The sequence below is a fragment of the Geotrypetes seraphini genome, chromosome 8 (genome assembly GCF_902459505.1).
Source record: "Geotrypetes seraphini chromosome 8, aGeoSer1.1, whole genome shotgun sequence".
Classification (NCBI taxonomy): Eukaryota; Metazoa; Chordata; class Amphibia; order Gymnophiona; family Dermophiidae; genus Geotrypetes; species Geotrypetes seraphini.
In genome coordinates, this window is record NC_047091.1 from 4,004,533 (window position 1) to 4,018,312 (window position 13,780).

Here is a 13,780-nt window from a genome sequence, read left to right on the forward strand (position 1 = left end):
ATACCTAAGGGAGAAGCTTATTTAGGAGAAGGTTAAGTGGATTCCTAAGGGAGATGCTTATTTAGGAGAAGGTTAAATGGATACCTAAGGGAGATGCTTATTTAGGAGAAGGTTAAGTGGATTCCTAAGGGAGAAGCTTATTTAGGAGAAGGTTAAGTGGATTCCTAAGTGAGATGCTTGTTTAGGAGAAGGTTAAATGGATACCTAAGTCATTTCGCTGCGGCTCTACCTGTTGCTTCTAGTTGGGAAGCTGTTGCTAGGTGGGAGCCTGGCAGCCGTTGCCATGGTGATCTCGGCAGCTTCCGGTCTAGGGAGGCGGGTGGGTTTCCGGCGTCGGGAAGTGCGATGGAAAAATGGCGGCGGCAGCCATTAGTGGGGAGGCAGCGAAGGATGTGAACGATGTGAAGCGTCAGTTCCGCACCCGCGAAGGTTTCTATCGGTTGCTGGCTGGGGCCGAGGGTCGGCGGGTGTCGGCCGGGCCGGTCCCTTCCTCGAGCGCGGTGACGGGGAGCGGTGGCGGTCCGGCTCCGGCTCCGGGGATCGTCGGGGGCTCCGGGCCGGCCTCGGGGTCGCTGCCTCCGCTTCGCCTCTCCTTGGTGCGGCTGCTGCAGGCGGAGGAGGAGCCGCTGCGAGACGAGCCCGACAGGATCTGCTTCAACCTGGGCCGAGAGCTGTACTTTTATTCCTGCCTGGGCCCCCACAGGGTGAGAGAACTACACCATGCTTTCTTGTCTTTCTCTCGCCAACATATTGCATTCCATGTGACGCTTTGGGGTTTATTTTATTGGTGCTATGCTAAATTAACAACTTGGCTTGGAGGTCTTGCATATTGTGCTTGAATTTTAAGTGCTACAGCACTTTCTTAAGTGTTTTGGATTGATCTGGATGCTGTCAGCATCTGTCTAGAAGGGCCTTTGTATTTCTCCAGGGGAGTGCCTGGAAACTCAAGGTTTCCACTGCTTCCCTTTACTTTAGATATGATGCCACTCATAGAACATAAGAAGTTGCCTCCGCTGGGCAGACCAGAGGTCCATCGCGCCCAGCAGTCCGCTCCTGCGGCGGTCCATGACCTGTAAGGTGATCCTTGTCTAAACCCTATAATCCTCCTTATCCTTCAATCTATACCCTTTCATAACCTATCTGTATCCCTCAATCCCCGTATCCTTCAGGAATTTATCCAATCCTTCTTTGAAACTCTGTCCTATCAAAACCTTCGGAAGTGCATTCCAGGTGTCCACCACCCTTTGAGTGAAAAAGAATTTCCTAGCATTGGTTCTAAACCTGTCCCCTTTCAATGTCTCCAAGTGCCCCCTTGTTCTTGTGGTTCCCAATAGGCTGAAGAATCTGTCCCTTTCTACTTTCTCTATGCCTTTCGTGATCTTGAAAGTCTCTATCATGTCTCCTCTGAGTCTCCGCTTTTCCTGGGAGGAGAGCCCCAGCCTTTCTAACCTGTCTGCATATGAAAGGTTTTCCATACCTTTTATCATTTTCGTCGCTCTTCTCTGAACCCTCTTAAGTATTGCCATGTTCTTCTTGAGGTACGGTGACCAGTACTGGACACAGTACTCCAGATGCGGGCGCACTATCGCATGATACAGCGGCATGATGACTTCCTTCTTCCTGGCTGTAATACCCTTCTTAATAATACCCAACATTCTGTTTACTTTCTTTGAGGCTGCTGCACATTGTGCCATTGATTTCATTGTTGTGTCCACCAGCACACCCAGGTCTTTTTCAAGGTTACTTTCCCCTAGCACTGATCCCCCCCCATTTTGTAGCTGAACATCGGGTTCTTTTTCCCTATATGCATGACCTTGCATTTCTCTATATTAAAGTTCATTTGCCATTTATTTGCCCACTCTTCCAGTTTGTTTAGGTCCCTTTGTAGGTCTTCACATTCTTCCGCGGTCCTAACCCTGCTACAGAGTTTGCAAGAAAGGTTAACCTTGCCTGAGGCAAGTCCAAAGCAAAGTAAGAAATCTCTGCCCAGGTCCTGTAAGGCAGAAATCAGGAAGACAGTTTCCCTTCAGAGAAATGGCCCAGGCTGAGGAAGGAAAGCCCTTCCCCCCACTGAAGCCAAGTGGGTGTTGGTTTTTTTTCCTCACCTTAAAGCAAGGCTCAGCAGAGAGCAGAGAACAGGACAGGAGGAGAGACAGGAAGCTCAGAACAGGACTGAGCTTACCCCAGACCAGGCTGGCAGCCCTGACTGGGAAATGAGAGAGGAGCAGGCTGAAGAAAATCTGTCTTCAGAGCAGGAGAGGCAATGATAGTAGATGACAACAGTGCTGCAGCTGAGATTTGGCCAGAGCAAATGGAAGTGGCTTGAAACAAACGTGAGTCTATTTGGATGTTTTCCTTGGCTGTTTTTTTTTTCTGATTTGAAGACTGTGTGTGCTGCAAGAGAAGGGATTTGTGGACCGTAAAGTTTGCTGCATTTTTTCATCTGTGGTTTAAGCAAAGGGACAGTATCCTTCATTGTACAAAACAGTGACTAAATTAAGCCCCCCAAGGCCTGCACCGCACCCCTGAAGGCCTGTGCCACCATCCCTGAATGCCTGTGCCACCATCCCTGAAGGCCTGTGCCACCATCCCTGAAGGCCTGTGCCACCATCCCTGAAGGCCTGTGCCACCATCCCTGAAGGCCTGTTTCCCCCTTGAAGGCCTGTCTCCCCCGGAAGGCCTGCATCCCCCCCGAAGGCCTGCCTGCCTGTCCCCCCTGAAGGCTTGTCCCACCCCCCACCTTGAAGGCCTGCCTGCCTGTCTCCCCCATTGTAGGTCTGTTCCCCCTGAAGGCCTGCATGTCCCTCCCCCCTGAAGATCTACAACCACTCCTGAAGGCCTACACTCCACCCCTGAAGGCCTCCTGTCTCCTCTGAAGGCCTGTACCCCCCGAAGGCTACACCCCCCCCCTGGAATGCCACACCCCCTCTCTCGGAAGGCCCGCGTGTTCCCCCTGGCCTCTGGAATCAATTCTCCTAATTTCAGCAGCCTGCAATAAGATCGCTGGTGCTAGCGATCTTTGCAAGCTGCCGTACGGCTTCGGAGCTCTCGTCTCTCTGCCGTGGTCCCGCCATTTCTCTGACTTCAGAGGAGGGGGCAGGACCGCAGCAGAGAGAAGACACTCCGAAGCCGTATGGCAGCTTGCAAGGATTGCTAGCACCAGCAATCTTATTGCAGGCTGCTGAAATTAGGAAAATGGATTCTGGGAGGCCAGTGGGGAAGATGGACAGCACAACAGCGGGAGGCCAGCGGGTAAGCCACTTCCCGACTGACCCTCCCTACTCGCCCTCTAAAGCAGGAACAGCAGGCCAGCAAGAGGCAGCGCTGCCGCTCCTTGCTTTAGGGGGGAGGGTCGGTCAACGAATCGGGGAGGCCAATTTTTTTCTCCTGGTAAATCGATTCGAATCGATTCACCCAAAGTGAATCGGTTCGAATTGTGAATCGGGCAGCACTAGTGTATATACATTGAGTTGACTGTTTAGTTTGGTATCAGTATATTGACAAGTTCCAGGCTGAACCACTCTTTGTATTGGTGATGTTACTGGAAGAGTTCAGCTTCTCTGCCTTCATCTGCTGGTAGGACAACATAACCGATTAGTTTGGCTTGGTCTAGCTGGGAATAAAGAAAAGGAAATTATCAGGTAGGACCAAATTCCACCTTCTGGATATATATTTGCAGGCATGGACATTCATCTTTCTTCTTTCTTATGTCTTATGTCTTTACTCCTTCCCTGTCCTTCTACTATTCTTTGTCCCTTCCTCTCCTTTATAATAGGAAACGTGTGACTAGGTTTTTACCAGTTCTATTTTTAAAGAAATTACTGATATATTCAGAACTGAATTCCTATTATTGTGAACCTAGCTGTGATGTTAGTGCTTTTTGTACCTGCCACACAAATTAGCTTGCTTCATTTGTAAAGGTTGTTTTTATTCTTTTGCTATATCTAGGATTGTTAAGCCTTATAGTTGTAAGACATAGAGGTGGAGAAACTTCTGATTATTGGGAATTTATATGTATATTTGCTGAAGATATTAAAGAATTAATGAGGGTAATTTGGATAAAGAACCATGGCCTACAGGTTCTTAAGCATCTACTCTTAGGCTATATGCTTAGTAGAGTAGACCAGAATAATTGGGTATAGTGGACTGGGAGGTTGAACTTTTTCTGTTTCATCTACTTTAAAGTCTGAAGCCTGAGTGTTAAATGAGATATAATACCTTTTATAAGACCAGCTGCATGCGCATGGTATAGAAAAATGATTTTTATTTGGGTTAGTATTTTGGGACTAGAAAGAAAGTTGGTGCTACTGTACAGTCCAAAGACAACTTTTCTCTTTACTCTTTGCTTACCTTTTCTGATCTTCTTTTCTGGCTGAGTATAACTATAGTTTGATAGGCCCCATCATTGTTGGTGGTTTTTTTAGCACTTCCTCTTTGTCTGCACCTGTATTCCTCACTGATGACCATTCCATCCTGTTCTAGGCCCTGGATCTGAACAAGCCAATCGATAAAAGGATTTATAAAGGCACGCAGCCGACCTGTCACAACTTTAACCAGTTCAACGCCTCCTCTGCGAGTATCTCACTTCTGGTGGGCTTTACTGCAGGTCAAGTGCAGTACCTGGACCTTATTAAGAAGGAGACCAGCAAGTTGTTTAATGAGGAGGTAAGATGCCTTTTTGGGAGGAGGTGAGCTCTAGTAATAAGGACAAGGGAGAGAGAACTGAAGATAAAGTCTGCAGTGATGCAGGGAGTATCTGGGTGGACCTAGTGTTTCTTTTCTGCCAAGACATGCTCTAATGCAATAGGTGTGTCATTCTGGACAAGTAAATTCAAACCCACATGCTTTGCAGAAGGCATCAGTCACAGTTTTCAACTCCTCCTCCTTTCCCAGTGCAGTGTGCTGCCCCCCTCACTTTTTACTTCTGCATGCTTGCAGTCTGGTGTGTGTTTGATCTACTTTGTTTAAAACTTCTTCAAATTTTGGAGGATTCAGTGTTTTGAGTTCCCAGTATTTCTGGGTAACTTTGCCTGGGAGAAGAAGCAGACTTGGGGTCTGCAGCTGGCAGGCCAATCTCTCTGTGATACTTGTTAGCCAGCCTGCTTACACTTCTCCCTCCGTATTCGCGGTTTCAGCATTCACGGTGTCGATTGTTCACGGTTTTTAGCTTGCTGACTCCTCCCCCAAAATTACATCAGCTTGCATAGATAAATCGCTGATTCCAAGCGTTTACAGAGAAAATCGCCAATTCCCAGCACTTTCTTCACTTCAGGAACAGGCCAGGTCTCCCACCATGTTATTTGCAGTTTTACCATATTCACGATGGATTTTAATAGAAAACAGCGAATAACATATAAAAAGTTATTTGCGGTTTTTCTGTATTTGTGGTTCTGTTAATCCCCTATCACAACGAATACGGAGGGAGAAGTGTAATATTGTAGGAACTCGGGGTCCATTCACCTTGAGGCTAGCTTGCCCTCTGATTTGCTTCAGGGGTTTGAGCACAGGCTGATTTATCACCTGCAGTGGTCCTTTGGGGGGCTTTCAGGGTGCCACCTGCATGTCGCCTCCCCCCTTCGCGTGCGCAGTTCGATGGGGGTAAAGGTCCAGTCTGGTATCGCTTACTGGCAGCCAGAAGATTTCTGCGTGGGAGCAAGTTCCAGCTTCACACAGGAGCTGAAGCAGGCTGAGACACCTTTGCAGCAAAGCATGTCGCAGTGAGTACAGACTGTTAAAGTCTATGGGAAAATCAGGGGGGGTCTGAAAACTGGATTTTTGATAGTTTTCAAGGTTGCCTAGAGGATCCCTTCTTTCAAAATCCTTATTTGTTTCATTTTTTGAAGTTTTCGTTTGGCTGTTTTGAGTCTTTTTTGGCATTAAAACGCTGCTGTGATAGCCATCTTGGATTTCCTGTTTTTATTTTAAAATTCTCCTGCCTCAGAATCCATTGTTAGATCTTAAAATTGATGATGATGGACCCCTCAGACTCTTTTACGTCCTTTTCATGCCAGTTTTGCACAGGAAGGCCAGTGGAGGATTGGCCGTGCATCACGTGTCACGGAACACATGAGGGAGGAGTGGGAGCCTCAAGCTTAGCACCCCCTCCAAGAGCTCTATAGGACTAGAGAGCCACCAGGAATCACAAGTATGGGGAATAAAATCTCTTTTCGAGCCCCAGTCTTCAGATTGGTGAAATGCAGAGGCGGAGGCAGCACGGAACCCAAAAGGAGGAGAGAAAAGTCTCCCAAGGAGGTCTCGGGGCTGGCTTGTCAGGATTTACCCTCAACTTTCTGAGTCTCTTCTGGAAAGCTTATCTCAGCTGTCAGGTTATGGGAGGAGGTTTTCCCCCTCTGGGAATGCTCCCCCTATAACAGGATAAGGTTCTAGATGCAGAGGACCTGTCTGAAAGAGAATTTGAGGATGAGGATTCTGGGTCCATGCTGGGTCCATGCTGGTACATAGTGATACCTTCCTGTTAGGAGACTCTGGATCTCAACCAGGGGCTGGTAGTCAGGAGGCAGTGGTATGACTGGATCAGGGGAAGGACCTATTGGTACGCTCCCTGTTCAAGTCTACAGCGTTGCTGGAGATTATTATGGATTCCTTGAAGAAACTAAATTTAGAATCTCTGTCCACATCTGCTGCACAGTGTTTAGTCAGGAGTGGGATGAGGGCTCAGCCTACCTCCTTCCCCTGGTATCCTGACATAAATGTCCTAGTCACAGAGCAATGGGATGCTCCTGAAGGTTCCTTCAGGACCTTAAGGGTGGCTAAAACCATGTGTAAGCTATACTCAATGGCTCAGGAATAAAAGCAGTTATTTACACAGCCCAAGGTAGACTCCTTGGTAGCCTAGGTGATGAAACACACCTCTCTGCTGAGTAAGGGAGGCATAGTATTGAAGAATACACAGGATCACAGAGTAGTTGTGATCCTTAAGAGACAGTTCAAGACCTTAGCCTTGGGAATTAAAGCAGCAACAGTGGCCTCGTTTGTGCCATACCAATTTCTGTCAGTCTCCCTATTTTTTAATCCAGGTTTGGAGGCTGGGTGTGATGTAGTGCGAAGGAAAACTGTTTTGTTGCTTTGGTCCCCTGTCACAGCCTTGACTGGTGGGGCATTTATATAGTGAAGCCAGCGCAACTAGGGTTTGCAGCGAGCTGAAGTGTCTGAGCAGGACAAATCTGGACCCTGGGAACACAACTAAGTTCTTTGCCTTATTTGGACCGTGTTGGTTGTTGTCACACCACATTGTTGGTTTGGATATGAATGCCAACTGAAACTTGAAATTTCGGAATGAATAGATGATGATGAACTGTGAAATTTGCTGATTGACTGCCATTACTACATGTGCACTTTATTGGAGGAAGCACTGAGGATATGTGGAGTTTTTTTGTTTGTTTTTTTTGAAGACCCATGAAGCTCTTACTGAGGTCTTTTTTTCTCCACAGTTAGTTGCTGTTGATTGGGATCTTTTGAAGTGTGCACAATCATGCTCTAGTCTGCATTCTGATATATATGTGGCAGTGTGGCTTTCTTGAGGTGCCAAGCATAATTTTCCTTTGTTTTGTTTTAGATTATGCTTGTTTAAATATAGTTTGGTTTAAATATAGTATGATTTCAATTACCCCAACATTGACTGGTTAAATGTTACAACAGGGAGTGCTAGGGAAGTAAAATTAGGTCCTAAACGTCATAAATTACTGCTTCTTGGAGCAACTGGTCCAGGAACCAACAAGAGGGGGAGCTATTTTAGATTTGGTTCTTAGTGGAATGCAAGGCATAGTACAGGAGTTAACTGTATTGAGTCCACTGGGAAACAGTGATCATAACATGATCAAATTTGAGCTAATACCACCAGGAGTGACATTGCAAAAGAAATCTACTGTAGAGGCATTTAATTTTTGAAAGGGCGACTATGATAAAATGATGAAAATGGTTAAAAAGAAGCTAAAAGGATCAGTTGCAAAGGTTAGAACTATAAACCAGGCGTGGATGTTATATAAAAATACCATCATGGATGCCCAGACCAGATATCAGCAAAGGTGGAAAGAAGAGGAAACGAGAACCGGCATGGTTAAAAGGTGAAGTGAAATAGGCTACTAGAGCCTAAAAAACATCCTTTAAAGAATGGAAAGAGGATCCGAATGAAGAAAATAAGAAGAGATGCTTTGCATCTACTTGTTTCTCTTTAGAGAATGACACGGAGACAAATTTTTCCCCATCCCCGCGGGAACTCATTTTCCCGTTCGGTCCCCACAAATTCTTTTCCTGTCCCTGCCCCATTCCAGCAAGTTCCATCTTCATCTGCACAAGCCTCAAACACTTTAAAATGGGACAGGAACAACGACAAAACTCACAGGGATGGGGCGGGGAAATTGAGTTCCTATGGGGACGGGGACAAATTTGTCCTCATGTCATTCTCTAAAGAGAAACAAGTAGATGCAAAACATTGATAAAGAAAGCTAAGAAAGATTTTCCCGGATTAACCACCAAGTCCCACAAAGCTTCCATAGTAACTTATAATTACTTTGGAGGGAAGCTCTTGCTGGCCCGGATGATCTTAGCCCTGCCCCCTGGGTGATGTCACTCGGGGGAGGGAGGTGAAAAAGGCCAAGCCAGAGGTTTCTTTGGGAGAATTGCTGCCTGAGAACTGTTACCTGCTTTTGATTGTTCCTCTGTACTTGCCCTCAGGAGAACTTTGGAGGGAAGCTCTTGCTGGCCCAGACGATCTTAGCCACGTCCACCTGAGTGATGTCACTCAGGGAGGGAGGTGAATAAGGCCGAGCCAGTAGGGTGCTCCTTTGGGAGGACTTTCGGGGACTGTGATAAGAAAATTTATTCCTTGATGAATGTTTTTCTTTTTAGTTTTTCTTCTCTTGGAGCAATAATACCCTGAAACCTTAGAGATCCTTGAGTAATTATAAGTTTCAACCTTCTGACTGTTCTTGTTAAATTTATTTTATTTCTTTTACTGTGTTTTTTCGATTTCCCTGTTTTTACAGGTTTGGAGAAAAACGTTGCTTAGTAATGCCAAAACAGAGGGGTAAAAGTGCTGCTGAAATTTCCTGGCGGTCAATACCAGCCATTTCTGGGGCATTAGATTATTTTTTAACAAGACTCTAGAATGTTGTGGCATCATACAGGGGCCCACTAGAGACACCACTCATGAGCGGAGGAGCGGTAGATCACCTTGGGCTTAAAACCACCTTAAGTTCTGATGCCAGAGTTCCTCCTTCTCAGCCTCAGATTACTTGTTCAGATTACTAGTTCTCTGAAGCAGGATCAGGAGGAGCCGAGTTCTAAATTTCCTCCTGACACTGAGCTACCTATTGTGACAGTCAAAAAATTGGACTGCCCTATAGAAAACAAGTTACCAACTGAAGAATCTGTAAATTTATCATCAGCTGAACAGGAGTAAGCTCCTAATGGAGATGCTCAGGAAGAAAGACAATGTAGTGAGAAATTAATAAACAAATTCCACAATTTCCTTTGAATAAACCTCCTCAAGTTACTATGGAAGCTTTGTGGGACTTGGTGGTTAATCTAGGAAAATCTTTTGTTCCCCACAAATTCAGAGTCTTGAGGGAAGAATAAGAAAACAGAAGATGAAGTAAAAGAATTAAAGGTTGAAATGACATTATTAAATCCTTGATTGGATAAATTGGAAAAGGAATTAATTGAATTGCGTTCAATTCAAGCTGCTGAGATTAAAGATACTATAGTTATCCCAAGACAAGCAGACAGGTATTCTCACGTATGGGTGACGTCATCCGACAGAGCCCCGATGCAGATGCCTCACAAGCAGACTTGCTTGAAGAAACTAGAAGTTTCGAGTTGCCCGCACCACGCATGCGCGAGTGCCTTCCCGCCCAGCACAGGGCGCGTCTCCTCAGTTCTTAGTTTTCCGCGGAGCCGAGAAGTCCGTCTTTGACTTTCTGCGTTCAAATTTGTTCTCTTTTGCCTTCTCTCGACCGTGGTTGGTGTCTTTTTCTCATGAATCGCTGTTTTATTTAGTTTTATTTGTTAAAAAAAAATTTTTTTTCGACTTCCATACGTTCTCCCGGACAGGCAGCTCGGTCGCAGCCCCCGGGCTTCGACCTTGCAGCGGCGGTTTTTCGTCCTATGTCCCAGCCTGCTACAGGCTTTAAAAAGTGTAGCAAGTGTCAGCGCCCGATCTCTCTCACAGACCCTCATAGACGCTGCTTCAAGTGCCTTGGGCTTAAACATCATCCTACATCGTGCCTGCCTTGCCAAACACTTCAGCCTCGTGCTTTCAAGCGTCGTTGCGTCCTGGTGGATAAGCTCTTCGAGATGGAATCTTGGACTGATCCCTCGACTTCGATGGCGTCTTCGGCCTCGACTTCCCTCGAGCCTCCTGCTTCCACCTCGAGCCACATCAAACCTTCAGCGATTCCAGCGGCTCTTGCTTCGACATCGTCTGCTGTATCTTCCCCTGTTTCCTCAGGTCATGTAGCTCAGCAGTCGGTTCCACCGGTGGTGATCAAAGTGTCTAAGACTCCTAAGTCGAAGCACACTCACACTGCCTCGAAGGAACCTCCAGCCAAGGCAGGTGGTCTGGTTTCAGAAGCGGATCCCACCTTGCCGACTTCTTTCCAAACCATTTTAGAGAAGCAGTTTCTTCAGTACCTTACCATTATGGGTCCTAAACTGCTTCCTATTATCCTGCCTGGGCATCCAGCAGCATCCTGCGAGGTCGAGCCGCCTCCTATGCCCCTGTTGGAACCACACTTTTTGCAGGAAGCAGAGTCTCTGCGAGTGTCTTGTCTGCCATCCAAGCACGAAAAGCAAGGAGTAGATTCTTTGCGAGTGCATCAACAGGAGTCCTCACACTCTCAGCAAGGAGCAGAGTCTTTGCGAGTGCATCGAGGTTCCTCTTCCAAGCCTCTGGAGCTTCGATCTACAGCCTCTAGTCCTATCCATACATTGGCATTGGCTCCTTCCATCTCCAAGGCGAAGTTTCAATGACTTGCCTGCTTCCAGAGTGCTTTCTCAAATAGAAATGACTATTTCTAGTCTGAAATACTTCTGGCTAATGAGGAATAAGGAATACAAGTACTTATATAATTGTAAAAAAAAAAAGTCAGTGACACGTTGGGGAATATATGAGCTCCTTAAAGGTTAAGCTTGCAGTTTTTTTTTGCTAGTTTACATTGTTCATAACTTGGGTTTAGTATATTTCTTTCAGGGCAGAACAGATCAGCGTTATCATGGAGTGTCTCCGTACCCCTCCTTATATTCTGTCAGGGCTATTGCCTGCTTTGGTACAAATTGAAGGGGACAGCATGCTGCACTTAGGAAGGAGGAGGAGTTGAAAATTGTGATATCTTCTGCAAAGCGTGTGGGTAGTGGCATAACGAGGGTAGGAGGCACCTTCCACACCAATCCCACTCTCCTTCCCTACCCTCACACCACACTGGTGACTTCCCTTCCCACCTCGGTACCTCTTTAAATCTTCACCAGCATGAGCAGCTTCTTTGGCCTGCTGCTCATGCTGGTGTTGGCTTTCCCTTTGATGTCACTTCCTAGTCCCACCACCCAGAAGCAATTTAAGAGGGAGCCAGGCTAACGTGAGCAGCAGGCTAGAGTAGTTGCTTGTGCTGGTGAAGATTTTAAAAAGGTATGGGGGGCAAATAAGGGAGGGTGTGAATGTGGCACGGGGGGGGGGGCGGAGAGGCATTGGCACCCCCATCAAGACGATGTCTGGGACGGTCTGCCCCCTTACTTCGCCACTGCATGCAGGTTTGGATTCACTACCCATTTGTTCAGAATGACACATTTACAAGAAAGAAGATTATCGATGTAAAAACCTAATCTTTCTTTAGCCAACTTATGATTGGACAAACTTTGTGCCAAGTTTCTTAGGCATCTAAAATTTAACTTCTCTGACAATAAACAAGAGAGTAGAATCCTTACACTTGGATGATGTCATCTTGATGGAGCCTCGTGCAGACACTGCCCAGGGCAATGTATCTTTAAGAGGCTTTTGATAGCGGTCCCACCATGCATGTGCGAGTGTAGGACACGTAGTCTAATTTTTTCTGTAGAGCAGGTAGATCACGTCTTGATCGCCTCAGCATTATGCTTGCACTGTTATACAGTACCATTCGTGGGGGTTCCATTCCAGGAACCCCCGCGAATGCTGAAAAGCCGCAAATATGTTTTTTAGCGGGGGAGATAGGAGACGGCACCCGGAGAGGCAGGAGAGGGCAGCCAGAGCACCAGCGAGTGAAGGAAATCACTTGCGGTATGCTCCAACCACCTCTTCCTGCACTAAAGTCGGACCTCACCAATCAGGAGCTGCTTTGACACGTGAAATAGAAAATCTGTTTTGAATTGAAGTATAGTTTCAAAATCATATCCTTATTTTGAAGAAAAACAAAGGATACTATCAAAGTAGCACGACCCAGAGTTTCAGTTACAGAAATTTCCAATACCTCTGAAATTCCTAACTACTTCTTCTTCCTCTTCTTTCTTTTCCATCATAGTTCGTTTAAGGAAATAAAATTTTTGTATCGGGGGGATTTTAGACTCTGAAATTTTCAAAATGGAGGTCAAGAAATCTTTAAAGATCTCTCTTGGAGTCATATATTTAGGTATAGGAAAATTCAATAGCCTTAAATTCAGGCTTCTAGTTTGGTTTTCAAGGTTTTCAATTTTCCGTAGATAAAAAGTTTTATCTGTAACTTGTATATTAAAAGTTTTAACTTCTAACATAGTTTGTTCAATCCCCCCTATTTTTTGATTTTGCTGTTGAATCTGAGTTTCAATTTGATTCATTTTTATTGGGACATACCAAATGCAGGTTTTCTATTGCTGACCAAAGAGAGTCTAGGGTTACTACCGTTGGCTTGAGAAGCGGCTTGAGTTGGGTCAAATGAGACTGATCTTGTTCCAGTCGCTAAATTCCTTCATGGCTCATGTCTCCTCCCAACTTACCACCGTTCTCCTTCGGTGCTCCTCCCTCTGGGCTCAGCGAAAATTCGCTGTCTAAGCTGAGCCTTTCCTGCGGCTCTGCAGCAGAGAAGCCTGTCGCCGAGAGGACTGTAAACAATGTCATTGCAGTCTGACACGGTGTAGATGTAATAGACAGGGGTAGAGGGGTGATCCTCTGCCTTTCCCTTCTTTTCGGCATCGAGGAAATACAGCCGATGTAACTGGTAAGAATTTAAGACTCAACGAAACAGGAGCTCACAAACGTGTGTCCTGCTCTGTCGCCATCTTAGTTGTTCCTGCTGGAGAAGGATTTTAGGCATGCCATGGACTGCCAGAAGAACTAACAAATCAATTTTGGAAGAGATCAAACTGACTAAGCCACTCAAAGCCCAAATGATGAAGTTATGACTATCTTATTTTGGTCACACCATCAGAAGAGAGAGATCACTTGAGAAGGACATCATGTTTGGAAATAATGAAGGAACCAGGCGAAGAGGGCTACCTGCAATCGGCTGGACACATTGAAAACAACCATGGGGATGATGCTGGAGGACCTTTCTGGACTAGCACAAAACTGATTTCTTTTTAGATCCTCAATTCGTCAAGTCACTAGGACTTGGGCACAAGTCGATGGCACATGAGGGCAAGACCCTAGATCTGCTTACTTGTCCTATACAAAAACTGCTCGAGTACCTTCTACACCTTTCCGAGTCTGATTTAAAAAAACAACTCTGTAAGGGTTCACCTTTCTGTAATCAATGCTTATCACCACTGTGTGTGGGGTGGGTGGGGGCAAGACCATCTCTGTTCTGCCTCTAGTTGT

The 13,780-nt window shown here is 46.0% G+C and overlaps 1 protein-coding gene across 2 annotated transcripts in view; it reads left to right on the forward strand.

Moving 5' to 3' along the window:
* Window positions 1-329: 329 nt before the first annotated feature.
* DMWD (DM1 locus, WD repeat containing) overlaps window positions 330-13,780 on the forward strand; it is a 70,275-nt gene continuing 56,824 nt past the window's right edge. Inside the window, exons 1-2 of one of the 2 annotated variants that reach the window (XM_033953882.1) lie at window positions 330-704; window positions 4,483-4,665. In XM_033953882.1, coding sequence (XP_033809773.1) covers window positions 354-704; window positions 4,483-4,665 — 534 coding nt within the window. In that variant the 5' untranslated portion in view covers window positions 330-353. Of the gene's footprint in view, window positions 705-4,482; window positions 4,666-13,780 lie in introns of those variants that run through there. The other variant, XM_033953884.1, reaches the window with a different exon arrangement.